Source organism: Anthonomus grandis, chromosome 18 (assembly GCF_022605725.1).
Source record: "Anthonomus grandis grandis chromosome 18, icAntGran1.3, whole genome shotgun sequence".
NCBI lineage: Eukaryota > Metazoa > Arthropoda > Insecta > Coleoptera > Curculionidae > Anthonomus > Anthonomus grandis.
Genome location: NC_065563.1, coordinates 8154535 through 8169885, shown reverse-complemented (window position 1 = coordinate 8169885; position 15351 = coordinate 8154535). Strand labels below are relative to the sequence as shown.

At 33.7% G+C, this 15351-nt stretch overlaps 1 protein-coding gene across 1 annotated transcript in view; it reads right to left on the bottom strand.

The window, feature by feature from the left end:
* The window catches only part of LOC126746864 (transcription elongation regulator 1), a 114474-nt gene that overhangs the window by 76262 nt on the left and 22861 nt on the right, over nucleotides 1-15351 (bottom strand). Inside the window, exons 4-6 of the mRNA XM_050455254.1 lie at nucleotides 9446-9586; nucleotides 9269-9383; nucleotides 1999-2265 (exon numbers count right to left, since the gene is read on the bottom strand). Coding sequence (XP_050311211.1) covers nucleotides 1999-2265; nucleotides 9269-9383; nucleotides 9446-9586 — 523 coding nt within the window. The remainder of the gene's footprint in view (nucleotides 1-1998; nucleotides 2266-9268; nucleotides 9384-9445; nucleotides 9587-15351) is intronic.

Genomic DNA, 15351 nt, shown 5'->3' with positions numbered 1-15351 from the left:
TTTCTCGGGAATACCGTGAAGCAATATAACATTTTGATTAGCCGCCATATCAGCTTTTAGCGTAGCAGATGTTATTTTGGAGATATTATACTTTATATCCTCGATTGATTTTTTTACAGAAGTCTCAAATTCTAGGAAACGTTCAGAGAGCTCTTCTAGGCCATTATTCGACTTACTTGTAGATGTAATCGCTCTGTTGTCAAGATCTTTTCTAAATTTATTAATATCTTCGGCGAACTTGGCAGCCATTTCTTCCACCTTGTCATTAAGCTTCTGTACCTCACTAAGGTTTTGAGGTAAATCTGCCCTTTTTTTGGATTCTTCTGATCGGTTTCCAGAACGAGTCATTTTCATTATACACCTAACTAGAGTTACACACACTTTTTATGAAATAAATTACATTAAATGAGCTTAAAATAGTTAAAAACTGTGGATCAACAATAACAATGATCCTATTCGCCACACATGCGCATGACGAGCCTGCATTGCTATTCCTACTATTAAAAATACCGTCTCTTGTGAAAGAGAGGGTATCAAAATCTTTATTATACAGAAAGATTAGGTCCCATAAGAATTTATGTTTGGGGATAAGACAACCGGGTTTTTTCGTGGATTTTTTTGATTTTTCAGTTTTATTTTTGAGAGCCAATAGTAATAAGATATATACGCTCATTGCACTGAGGAGGTGACACGTGAGTTATTTGAAATTCGATGACCGCTGGCTTAGGCGTTTGGAACCATGGGATTGGCCTGCGAGATCACCTGATCTTACATCACCTGATTTTCATTTTGGGGGTAATTTGAAGCAAATGGTATACAACACCGGTAAACAGAAACTACGCCAACGAATTATCAATTGCATTGGTCAACAAGATCCTTCTGAAATACAAACAGCGACAACACATGCTGTACAACGCAGGATTTGAATTGATTTTTGCTTAGAAGTCAATGGCAATAATTTTAAAAAATTATTGTAAATTACTTATAATCTTAGGATAACTAATTAAATCATTCTTAAGTTATGAAACAAATTGTATAAAATTATTTTGTATTCGCACAAATTTTCTTTTATCCATTTTTTGTAAATTAAGTTACATTTCGTTGAACTTTCGGCATGTTTTTGCTACAATTTTGTCACATTGTCCATAAATAATAAATAGATTCATCAAAACTTCATTTGAATAACTATTTCTTTCCATTTAAATTAATTGTTAGGAAACTATTTTAAAGTAAAACTCACGTGTATTACTATTATTGATCAATTAAATGTAACTGTCAAACGTCAATAGCATAGCATTGTTTGCTCATGAGCTTTCATGGCCGCGTAAGGCAAATATTCCGATTTTTACAGACACTTGTTTTTATTTCAGAAACCGAACTACTTAGATATAGGAACATGATACCTCTTTAGAGAGGGTTTTTAATTTCCTTTTAGAACATGTTATAATATACAGGGGGTTCCATTAAAAAAATGCATTTTTCTCAATTTTTTTATCTAGCGGTAAAATCAATAATTTTGACCAACCCTGTATAATGTAAAACAATTTTTTATAGTGAAGACTAATGTACAATACTTCCGTAAATTACGCTAACAATTTTAATTTTCTGCGGGTTCCAGTGCCGTAGTAATAAAAATTTATTTGAAGCTATGTTTTGGATAAAAAAATAAAGACAATAATTAATTTCTCGAAAACCACTAAAAATAGGTATAGGAACACCTTATACAAAAACAATCATAAAGCGATAGCGGATCAGAAAATAAAATAATATACAGGGTATTCCGTTTAAAATAACAAAGTCGCTACTACTTTTTGGTATAAGCGGCAACGCTGCATCGCCAAAAATATTTTTAATCGTTAGAATACTAGGTAAAACACATGATGCCAAACTTTTAAAAAAATTCTACTTTCCGTCCTCCGTAAACATCTAAGGTACCATCAATCACCCTGAATACATGGACTCCGTTAATAAGTAAATAAATAAATAAAACAAACTTACGTGGTTGCATTAGCCCCGGGGGCAACCCCCACGGCCCACCCGGCGGTAGCCATCCGGGAGGTCCCTGGCCAGGCGGGGGTAGTCCAAACGGTGGGTGTCCAAATGGCGGAAACCCACCAGGTGGAGGACCAAAAGACATTCCGGGAGGTGGCCCCATCATTCCCACGGGAGGCCCTTGGTTCGGCATACCGGATAAATTCGGTTGTTTGGTTGGTGTGAGGGACATGGCGGCCGAGACCGGTTCTTTTTGTGAAGTATCTTCTTGATCTGGATAGATATTATTTAATTTATTATTTAATAAATTTATTATTAAGAGACGTCAATTTTATTATCGAGGGAGAACAATTTTTATGTAGAAATCACTTCACTCTCTTTTAACTCCCTACCCCCCAGAACCTCCCTTGAAAATCTTAAATAGCAATAAGAGTTGAGTGATACATCATTTGAAAGAACTTTTTATTCTCTACATTCTGGCACTATTCTGAGATTGGTATGGCTTTAGTGGTTTTGGGAAAAAAGTTACTATTTGATATAATTAAATCTAGAAGAATGTTGGTTTGAGCATTAATATTTATCCAAGTGGGCTCTGTAATATACTGATTTAAATTAAATGACTGGAGTTATGGACTAAAGTGTAAAATCTTGAATCTCTGAAAATTACGTGATGATAAAAGAGTATTGAGAAATTAAGATCTTCCAAACTATCCATGAATAAATTTATATCGGAGGAGGGTGGGTATTCTTAAAAAAAATATTTGAAGAAGGTAGACTTTATCCAGCCCATTTCAACCAAAATTTTAAAAATATAAGGTCTATTTATATAGTTACTATTTGGAAATAAATACCGCAACATCCAAGAATTCAAACTTTCATTTATATACAATCATAACACCAGATAAATTTAATTTTTTGATGTGTAATGGAAGACTGAAAAAATAAAATCACTAAAGTAATTCAAATATATTAGGGGCACAGGAAAGGTCTAGGGTTTGGTTTCATCTAAACAAATTGTCACTAAATCAGGATCAATTACAGAAAACTTTATTTGCTCTCAGAGAAGTTTCTAGCAGCCATATCCAGTATGATTTCATAAAATTTTTGGGCATTCACCTGCACTCATAACTGAAGTGTACACTAGTAAAATATATGGGAGGCTGAGTAGTGTAGTTTTTATGCTGAGAAGCCTACCTGGAATTGTTGCACTAGATACCCAAGAAATACATGCAATGCTCTTTTCCCATAGAGTATTTGCTCTGCAAAGAAAGGTAGTTCGAATTTTGGTAAACTGTAGGAAAACCTTCAAAAATTTTAGAATCTTGAACCTCTCTGTGACTTATCTTTTTGCTTGTCTTGTCCATGTGAAGGAAAATAAAAAAAGCTTTCCCTGAAATTATCAAGTACATGACTATCCTGTGCATAGGACATTAGACGGCCTTTTGTCAATTCTTTCTTTCTGAAGTACGGAGTCATTGGGATCTCGGAAACCGTAAGAGATACAAGGTCGGTTGAATTATGGTAAAGTTGCTAGATTTGATACTTAACAAAATGCTGTTTTAAAATTTAAAAAATTTCGAATAGTTCCGAAGATATCCGGAAAAAACCGAAATCTGGAAAAATCTTTATTTTTTTTTATGACGTTATTTAAAATCGTATAATAAAATAAATAACACTTTGTAAAGGGCACTTTTTCTCTACAAGATGGCGTTTTCAAAATTAAAATACGACGTTTTGTTTATGAGATACAATCAACTTTTTTTTTTTAATATGGCCCTGGATTTCTATTACTTTATTTTGTTGCCCTACATTTTTATAAAACCTATGACGTATCAAACTTTTTTATTTTCAACCGATTCCATAGCAAAAACTGAGATTTTTCCATATTTTAAAAAAAATCTTAAAACGGACCTGCTTTTATTTTTTTTTCTTTTAATTAAAGTATCGACTTATTAATAAAAAACTAATGCACCCCGTATATTTTTGTAATTGGCAATTTCATCAACAACTTATCGATAAGCTGGCGAATGTAAGCAAATGTGAAGGAAATTCAACGCGTTGATATTTTTCGATCGCCAATATTAAAACAAAATTTAAAAAGCAGCGTTGAAATAAACAAAAGATGGGCTTCGTTTGCCCTCAAAATATGACATCAACAAAATAGAGATCAATGTTACGATTGTTTGGCTTTGGTTTTTTAATTATCCTTAGCATAAATGATATATATTATATATTGATATTTTCAGATGCATAAAAACGCAATATGATTCGTATCTATTATATTTGGTGAATAATTGACTAATAAATGAGATAAAACTGTGGACTGTATAAAAAGAGAAATTTTGATATTATTCACCATTGAGCGGCGAAACAAAGGGGCCTTAACGACTTACCCGTGAGGATCTAGTTGCTGGATTTTCGTGCACTTTATAGGTCTCATGAATTTGAGGCGCCTCTGTTTACACTAATTTTGAGTTTGTAGAATTAAGGTTTTTTGCGGTACCCGAAAAGATGGTGGTACTTTCAACGAACAAAACGAGAGAAATACTGCCGCTTATTGCAATCCGAAATTCTTCGGGCATCGCGCATGTCGCATAGGCCGTCTTTTTTTACTAACGCGCAAAGATACCGGGTGCAATGATATATTAAAGTTACTTTATTGATTCCTTGCAATAATCAATTATAGATTAATTTTACTGATATCAATCCCAACAAAAATAATTCTCCATACTATAAAGTATCGACCAATATTGCTAATCGAAACTCACAAATCGCATGTGAACGATAGCTACAAGAATATCCCGACAACCGCACTATTCATTATTTAGCACGATGGATAGAAATTTAGGTCTTTTTAGCAGTTTTAATAAACCCCGAAAGGTATATGGCGGACGAGTAGATGCTTAAAATAATGAAGCTATTTTAAATAGCGTAAAATAGCTCCACCTCGCGATTTTTTAACACAAAATACCTAAAATTTTACCAAAATCGTTCGGACCGCGTAAAGGTCATAAAACGTTCTTCATTAAAATTCATATTAGATATTAGTAACAATACCAAACTTTTGCGGTCTTAGGGCCTGGAATAAATTTATAAAGGGCATAATATCGCGTTCTTTTTAAATTTTATGCTTGGTTCCGCAAAAAAATGGCGATGTTAGGAACAAGATCAAGACAAATGCTTCAATATTTGTAAATATTATATTTTCGAATTTTGAACTCAGATCGAGTAATTTGGACTGAAAGATTATAATAGGTTGAGAGCGGCCTTAATATTTTAAAGCCACGTTTTACAATAATATATATAATATAGTAAGACATTTTATTAAAGGTTGCGGCAAAACCTCGTGGTTCCTCACGCTAATTTTCTCTGGAACTGAATATACCTAGGACGCAAATTCAGAGAGTTTAAAAAAATAGGTAAGGACCACATAGAATCCATATTAGCCAAGAACTTAAGCCAAGAGACAGCGCAAGAAGGCTTAAATTTTGCAATTGGCTTAAAGCAATGTTACATGAAGATGAGAATTTTTTTAATAAAATATTATGGATGCAAATTCTCGACGAGTGGTTTTTTTTTAACAGAAATAATGAGCATTATTATGCAGTCGAAAATCCGTATCAAAATCAGCAAATTCGATGACAATCGTTTAATGTTTAGATTGGCCTATATGGAAACAAAATTTGGAAATGGAAATTGGAATTCTGAACGATACCTAAATTTGCTACAAAACGATATATTTGATGCCCTAGATGAGGAGCCGTTGAATGTTGTTCAGCAATTATGGTGGCAACAGGATGGGGCATCACCACATAATGGTATTGCTGTGTCTCAGTTTCTTAATCAAACTTTTCCCAATAAGTGGATTGGAAACCAAGGAGCAGTTCGCTGGCCTGCCAGAAGCCCCGATTTGTCACCTCTTGATTATTTTTTATGGGGATATTTAAAAGACCGTGTATTTAAAGAAAGTCCTCAAAATATAAATGTTTTACGCCACAATTTTACTTTGGAAATCACAAATTTACGGGCAAGAGGGAGAATGATCCAACGGACAGTCACGAGTAATCTGCGCCCGCGGATTCAGATTGATTCCTTTGATCATTTCACTTAGTTTTTTTTTATTATAATCAAAATTTAATTAGTGTTAAAAGTTTAATTGATATTGGGCTTTTTGGGTGGCAGGATTCGACAAAAAATACGTCATATTTACTATAATCTGTAATTTTAACTGTTTTGTGCATTTAACTGCATTTTAACAAATGTGAGTTTTTAATATTAAATTTGATATGTCATAGGTATTTTATAAAATTAAATCATGGAGTGGATTAGTTTTTATTAATAATATGTCGATACTTAAATTAAAATAAAAAAAAGCAGGTCCATATTAGGAATTTATTTTTAATTATGGAAAATCTCAGTTCTTGCTATTAACCCTTTCGGCCCCAATGGGACAAATAAATCACAACATACATTTCATAACAGCTGCTGGGCGCTATCTGTCCCGTTATAATAGCGAAGTATTTTGATGGTTTTTTCTGTTTTGGTTTTTGCATTTTGGGTGTAATATTTGGCTATGGGATATGTGTCCCAGTGGGTTTTCTGATAGGGTGATTTATATCCCAATGGTATTTTACAGTATGTCAAGAAAGAAGTTGACTAGGACAGAGCTTCAAGATCATGCTGACAATTTAGAAGAGTTGTCATCCGGAGAAGAGGTGCAATCCCCATATGAAGACTCTTCCTCAGAAGAAGACCCATTCCATGAAGAGTGCGACGAGTTGTATCAGTCCTCGGATACTTCGGACGAAGATAGTGGAGACATTGAAAGTGATGCAAACGAGAACCTAACCCAACCCAACGACGGCATTATTTCTGCTGAAAATTCAGATCAAGAGGCTGAAACTCCTGTTACAACTGGTAATATAATTTGGTCATTACCTACAAATACCTATGTCCCAAGACTTAGCATTCCAAATGAAAGTCATGAAAGTCATGTATCATACATCCTTCAATTGCCGCAAATGCCTCCCCGCTGGACATATTCACTAAAATTTGTCCTCGAAGTTTATTTACTTTTATTGCTGAGTCTACAAACCAGCAAATCAAAATTTACAAAGAAAATTAAAAAAAGCAGGCGACTTTCACTGATGCAGGGGAGATTATGATTACTATTGGCTGCACATTAGTTATGTGTTTCAATAAGGTGCCAAAACTTCGCCATTACTGGCATCCATCTTTGGGAAACAAGGCCATCATATCGGCCATATCCAAAAACAGATGTTTGTTTTTACTATCCAAGCTTTATTTAAATAATCCAGTCAAGCCAGAAGGGGCCAGTAAGATTTACTATGTACAAGAGCTTCTATCTTGCTTCAAATATACGTTTCAGAAATATCGGTCCGACAGTACAAGTCAAAGTATTGACGAGAGTATGGTGGGCTTCAAGATCTTCACTGAAAAAATATATGCCACAAAAACCTGTGAAAAGAGGCATAAAATTATGGTCTAGATGTGATGCCAAAACAGGATATACATACGATGCAAATGTATATTGCGGCAAGGACGACGTTGAAAAGAGCGGAACTTTGGGCGAAACTGTTGCCATTATTACAAGAAAAGACATGCCAAAAAAATAATCGAAAAACGAAAAATGTCTAGGGGTGAAAAATGTCGAGTTTTTATCAAATCAAACAAACTCTATTGCGATCAAATGGCAAGATACAAAGCAGATTATTCTTATGAGTAACTGCCATACCCCTGATATGACCTGTGTGAAGAGAAACGACAAGACTGGACAGAGAGTTGACGTACCATGTCCCACTGCTATTGCATACTACAATGAAATCATGGGTCGTGTGGATCTGGCTAATCAGATGAGTGTGTGTATGACTTTGGAAGAAAATCATGCAAATGGTGGAAAAAAGTATTTTATCGACTTTTGATGATTGCTGTTGTTAACAGCTGGGTAATATATAATGACTTACGTCGTACCCAAAAAAAGAAACCCTTACTGGAATTTTTATTTACCTTATCAGAGGACCTAATCGAAGAAGGACAATAGCAAACTTCAGTCAAACTTCGAAGAAACAGTTGTGGAAGGCCATCAAAGAGATCAAAAGTAATGAAAAATGTGGGAGATCACCTTCCAATAGAAACATCGAATCGGCGAAGATGTGCTCGTTGCGCTCTTTAGAAAAAATAACGTAGAACCACTACTATTTGTGCAATGTGCGATGTAGGGCTGTGCAAGCATTGTTTTGCGCTTTATCATTCGTCCTAAAATACTAACCTTTGCGGGTTATCTTTTTGGGAACAAAAAAAAATAAAAATTTTGAAATACAAAAATGTGTTTTTTTGGCCCCTAGGGATATTTATAACCCACCTAAAAATCCCGCTGGGATATATTTGTCCCACAATTTTTTGCTCTCCCTGTATATAGTTTTTTTATTTTAACTAGTATATATTGTCAAATGATCTCTTAAAATACCATAACTCGCAAAAGCATCCTTAAAATCATTAAAAATAAAATTGGGTCCCAAAGGGTTAAATCCGTTAAAAATAAAAAAGTTTGATACGTCATTGGTTTTATAAAAATGTAGGTCAACAAAATAAGGTAATAGAAATTCAGGTCCGTATTTGAAAAAAAAAGTTGATGGTATCTCAAAACCGAAACGTCGTATTTTACTTCTGAAAACGCCATCTTGTAGAGGAGAAAGAGCGCCCTTAACAAAGTGTTCTTTATTTTATTATACGATTTTAAATATAAGTCATAAAAAAAAAAAAAAAAAATTTTTCCAGATTTCGGTTTTTTCCAGATATCTTCGGAGCTATTCGAATTTTTCTAAATTTTAAAACGGCATTTTGTTAAGTATCAAATTTAACAACTTTGCCATAATTTAACCGACCTTGTATCTCTTACGGTTTCCGAGATCCCAATGATGAGGGTCGAATTTGGACCACTCTGTACAGTATTTTAACAAGCTTTCATAGAAAATTAGGAGTTTGCAATATAAAACTTTTGAAAAAGTAATAAAAAAACTTCTTAGTTCCAAACCCATTCTATTCACAGGAAGAGTTTATGAAGTGTGATACCAACAATGTGATTTTTTATGTATACCCCCTATAATCTTTATGTCCAAATGCTGTTATTACTGTTATTTGTGAATTTCTATATGTTATAACTGTGATTGTGAAAAGTTTTAAAGATGTGTGTCAATTTTAACCACAATATTTATCTATCACATTATCTAATAAAAATAGATTAAGATGTATTTACCTTCCGGTTTATTAGTGACACTAGCTTGGGCTAAGGCAGCCTGGGCGGCAGTAGAAGTGTTCTGAGGTTGAGTGGTGACACTAGTGACTTGTTGAGCCATTGCTTCAACTTGATCCTGGTTAAAAATATTGATTGTATGACATAAGAACAATTAAATATGTAATATATTCTGCTTGCCTGTGATATAATCTTAATATTTCCCCCCTCCGGTTTGTTCCACGTGGTTTCTCTTGTCCTGGCATTGTAAAAATACGATTTCCCATCTCCGGCTTTGGTTTCCACCCAAATTTCCGCTGTCGGGTCTAACAGGGGAGGAGTCTGCATTTCAAAGTTATTTGTTTATTTGTGTCTTGATGTTCCAGTTGACAATATTATACAGTGAGGACGCGCAAGTTGGAAGAAATTCATTTGATATTCAGGGGTGTGTTCGAAAAAAAAAACGCTCGGACACGTTAATTTTTATTTTTTGTCGCGATTTTTTTGATGATGAATTCATCTATACACGGTGGATCAAAAATACGCTACGACTATCAACTTAATTTGTTTGAATAGAAACACCCATTGTTTATTTTATTTTTTAATTCTGTATAAAATTTTGTAAACCCTGTCCTATACCTAACCTCAATATTCATTAAGAAATTTGCGATTAAATTTTTTTTATAAATAACCATGAATTTTTGGAACAGTTTATAAAAAAAAACAAAAAAAAAATAAAATAAATGTTCAAATTGTTGACCATTAACTTCCTGACAGTGACCAAGTGAATATTCAAATTTTTGTAATAATTTACTGATTGTTTGAGACCGGATTTCTTGTATTTCGGCTCTAATTCTGTTTTTAAATTATTCTAAACTTTCAGGTTTATCAAAATAAACTTTAGATTTTAGATAACTCCATAGATAAAAATCCAATGGGATTAAATCCGGCGACCTTGCTGGCAATTCAATACAACCTCCCCTTCTAATCCATCTATTTAGGAAAATGTTGGTAAGGTAATCCCGTACTGTTCGCGAATAGTGTGAGAAGGGCGCCATCCTGTTGGAACCATATCGAATTCAAATTCAAAATGGTTTATTTGTCAAAATTTACAGTTTTATAGGTTAATAAGAATTACAAGGAAAAAAAATTACATTGACACATAGGACTATTCTCTCGATTATAAAACCGTTTTCCCTAGTAAGCACAAGCAAGCCCTTTACAATTTACAGAAACAATTTTACAAAAATAAAAATAACGTTTTTATATAGGAATATATGAAAGTAGGATATACAATTAATTAACCTTTTAAGATTTTAAAACAGGCAGCGGCAGTGCGACAACGGACGAGCGCAAGGAAAGAGGATAGACGAGGCGAAAAAGACTCCAAAAAAATAACCCCAAGATGCGTGCATCGGCCTAGACTATCAAACAATATACGTATGTATGTTACGGAAAAAGAAAAAATAAAACTAAAAACGGAATTTTAAAATATAATCTCCGAACATTCCACTGAAAATTAGCATATTATATACATATGTATATCTTATGTTACATGTTACTATTTCTTGTATTATGTTATTAAACGCATTATCACATTTTATACAGATCGTGTTATCGTGAGCTACGTATTACCCAAAATAATGGCAACACCGCTTGGTTTCGGCTTGCAGGCGGCGGAATTTTTCTTGTTTTTATTTTTTGAACCGGGAGTCAGCAGACCTCACTTTGCTGTGTTACTGCACGTTGCATTAATAATTTTTCAGCGTTATTTTCGTGTTTTTTTCACTATGGCTGTTTATACCCCTTCCGAAAGAGTTAAACTAATTAAATGGTTTATGGAGGCAATTCGGCAGTACAATGTAGAGATTTGTTTTCAGTGACATTTGAGAATAGACCGATTCCTTGTGCAAAAACGGTTTTAAATGTGGTTACAAATTTTGAGACATCTTTTTGTGTTCAAGATTGTAAAAAATGCCACACAAAACGTCAAGAACCACCTGTTGAAGTGGTCCAGGAGATAGAACGGCGGGAAGAAATGGTTTGCAGTACCCTAGAACTTGATTCGACACGGACAACTAGAAGTGTTGGAGAAGAACTGGGAATGAGCAATAAAACGGTTGTTCGTATCTGGAAAAAATATGGGTGCAAATGTTTCAAGTATTCAAAAACTCAGGAAATATTTCCTGAAGACCAGTGGCAAAGAATGGAATTTTGTGAAACCATGATGGAAAAGGTAAATGAAAACGAATATTTTAAAAAAAATATTTTGTTTTCTGATGAATCTTCTTTTCCATTACATGGCAAACACAATCCTTCCATTGTTTGTTATTGGTCTCAGGAAAACGAGCACAGAAGTTTTCAGTTCCGTACCCAGTATCCTCAGATATTGAAATTTGGCAGGTATTTTGGGCGACAATGTTATAGGGCCATTTTTTATTGATGGCACTTTAAGCGCCCAAAAGTACCTTGAGTTGCTGCAAAACCAAGTTCTTCCTGCCATTCAAATCCTACCTGATGTAGACCTGGGATCGGTTTATTTTCAGCAAGATGGCTGTCCTGCTCATAACGCGGCTAGGGTAAAAGAATTTTTAACAAATACTTTTCCTAACCGCCTTATTAGTGGGACTGGCGATATTAAATGGCCTCTTAGATCTCCAAATGACTTTTATCTGTGGTGTTACCTTAAGCAGACCATTTACAAGCATGAATTTAGTATTCCAACAAATTTAGAGGAGTTGCGAAAAAAAAACTCTTTTGGAGGTGCGAAATAGCTTTTACGATAGGTTAAGTTTTTGTTTAGCGAAAGAAGGCGATTTATTTGAGCCTTTTATTTAAAAAATGAGATGTTGTTAAGTTTGTTTATCCCTGGAATGCTATTGTACGTAATATTTACGTGCGGACAGCACTGTTTAGCGTGTCACTTCAATTTTATTACCTTCTCCCACCTTAGCGCTCAGTAGTGCTTTGAGCGGTCTATCAGGAGTATGACACACCTGAACTAGTTTGATCTTATTTACAGTATTGGTTAAGGCCGAATTTCTAAAAGCCGACACGTATTTTTTACGTAGCAATAGTATTAACCGTATTTTATTTAGGACGTAATTTTGACGTGGTAATAGTGATAAGCAGTATTTGATTACCGAAAATTATCTCAAAAAAGTTTAACAGATTTAAACAACCTGGAAGAGCTGTTGTACCGGAGTAGTGACTCTGATGATAGCGTAGCCGATCCTAATTTTGCTCCTGATGAGAACGACATTGAGGAAACCTTTGAGAATAACTTGAAAAAACACCTTTTGTTAGCCAGGTACTTTTCAAATGTCTAAAAGACGTCAAAACTCGAATATTGTTCAAGCTAGATTGTCTACCCCAAGTACTTCGGTAAGTTTGTTTTTTGCTTTTTAATATATATACACATATATTGTAATGCCTATTTTAGGATAACCTAGTAACGCCTGATGAAGTTACTCACTCTAGACTGCATAGTTGTTCTACAGGTTAAAAATGTACTAGGCAAAAATGGTCGTATGTTGAAAACTTAACCTAAAAAGAGAGGAAAAATACCATCCATAAATATTGTTCATGTGAGACCAGATCCAACACAAGAGGCTAAGGAATTGCTACAACCAGTTACACACTTTCAGTGATTTTTCCTTGATACACTTTTAAACAAAGTCTTATTTTACATAAATCAGGAAATTAAAAGACAACCACTTATCAACAAAAGTTTGCTTTAATAAAACTTTTTCAAGCAATGGACGCTTTGAATTTCTGACTGCGTAAAAGAAGTTACAAACCAGGCACGTACAATTAGTAGGGTTTAGAGGAAAATGTCCTTTCAGGATGTACATTTCAAATAAACTGTCAAAGTATGGTCTAAAAATTGTAATGCTTTATGATGAGGCGACGAAATATTTAATCAACGCCTCACCATATCTGGGTAAATCAACAAATACATATGGTAAATCATTAGTTGATTTTTTTTTGTGGAGCAGCTCACGAAGCCTATTCATTGAACTACAGAAACGTACCATAGATAATTGGTTTACGTCTGTGCCATTAGTAGATCGGTTTGTAGCAAAACCATTTAGTATTACGGTAGTGGGCACTATTCGGAAGAATAAAGCCCATCTGCCACTACAAATAAAAAAGAAAATAAAAATGAACGACAAGTTGGAACTACAATTTTTGTATATAGTCACAAAAGTACTTTAGTTTCACATAAAGCAAAGCAAAATAAAACAGTAAATCTTATTTCCATATTGCACCCTACTATTGGAAAAATTAAACCTGATTTAAAAAAGCCATATATTATAGAAACTTACAACTTAACTAAAGGGTCAGTTGATACGTTTGATTAAATGTGCCAAAATATGTGCGCTAACCGTAAAACTAGACGATGACCTTTGAGTTTTTGTTTTTATAACATGATTAACATGGCATGTATTAACTCGTATGTAATATATTTTCAGAATATTATTTGGCAAGGGGGAAAACCATTATGTAGACAAACTTATCTATGACTGAACAAGAAAAATATATAGAACCTATTGCAGAGGATAACCAAAGAGAAAAAATTGTTCAACTTGTCCATCAGCTAAGAGACGTATGACAGTTACCTACTGTCGCAAATGCAAAAAACCGATTTGTGAAGAGCTTCAAATTAAAATATTTCAGTAATGTTTTTAGTTTTTTCTACCTTTTTTATCCACGTTTATAAATTTTATGTTCAATATGTATTTATAAAACAGTATTTTTTCAAGTCTTTTATTTTCTGCTAATCCTTTTAAGAGTTTAATGTTTCGAGTATTTTATTATATACGTAAATTTTACGTAGCAATAGTATTAGCAGCTCATGAATTAGCGATAGTATTCCAGGGTTATTAGAGTTTTATTTCTCATTTTTTATTATATTTTTATCAGAGTTGATATTTAATTTTTTATTAGAATAACGCTTTAATTTTCATTATGCAAAACACAGCATATTAGACATTTTAAGATTACAATTCTATGTAAAACCCGCATTAGAATAAATATTTTAAAAATGCCTGGATTTTCGGGTAATATTTTGGGACATTTTGTCGCCAAACGACGCAGCTCCAACGAAAGTCAGATGTTTACTAATCCCGTCCTCGGGCCGGCCGGGGCGGTGCTCTGTCGTAGGTACTCGTACACACGCGACGTTGCAAAATCTCGCCTCTATGGGGTTTCCTATAAGTAACGAACGAAAACACGATCTGTATATCACCCTACTTGAATTAATTGCCAATTCTTTGTTCCATAAGTAGTTTCGATTTTATTTGACCAGAGAAAGCTCCCAAGGGCATTTGCATAGCTTGATGTCACTGTTTAAGCCATTCCACATTTGAACAGCTACATACTTAGAAGAACGTTGAAATGCTGCGCTTCTATGCAATGGTACAATAAAAACGTTGTTATTTCGTGTGGCATGTGCATGTTCGAATTCTTGAAACTGACTTCTTAAATAATATGGTTGATTATTATTTACTATGCGATATATAAAATTATACATATGTAGCTTTCTTCTACTGTTCATATTTAACATTTTATTATTATTGAGATAAGGCGATATATGGTTTCTAAAGGGGATACTATAAGAGAACCTTATACAGGACTTCTTGTATATTTTTTTTTATTTTGTGAAGATAAAGAATTTCCATAGACTACGTCACCATAATCAAACAATGACAAAATAAGACTATCGCACAATAAGTACTTTTGTTTTGCCGATAAATTTCGCTTAAGCTTAAAAACTTTTTTTAAACGGAAATGAGCAGTTTTTGTTTTATTTTTATGTGTAATTCAAAAGAGAGAGCTGTCAAATATAACGCCTAAATTTTTTGCCTCGGAAACAACAGGAATTGAAGTATTATCAATAGATATAGGATTTAGGGATAAGTTGTGTTCAAGCCTTTGCCTTATATTAAAGTTAGAGCACATAATAAGAATTTTAGATTTTGTGGCATTAAGCTTAAGATTATGATTTTCTGCATATTTATGTATGTAGACTAATTAAATCACTATTAAAATTTTGATAGAATAGATTTATATTATTAATGTGAATTGGAATATAAACTTGGGAA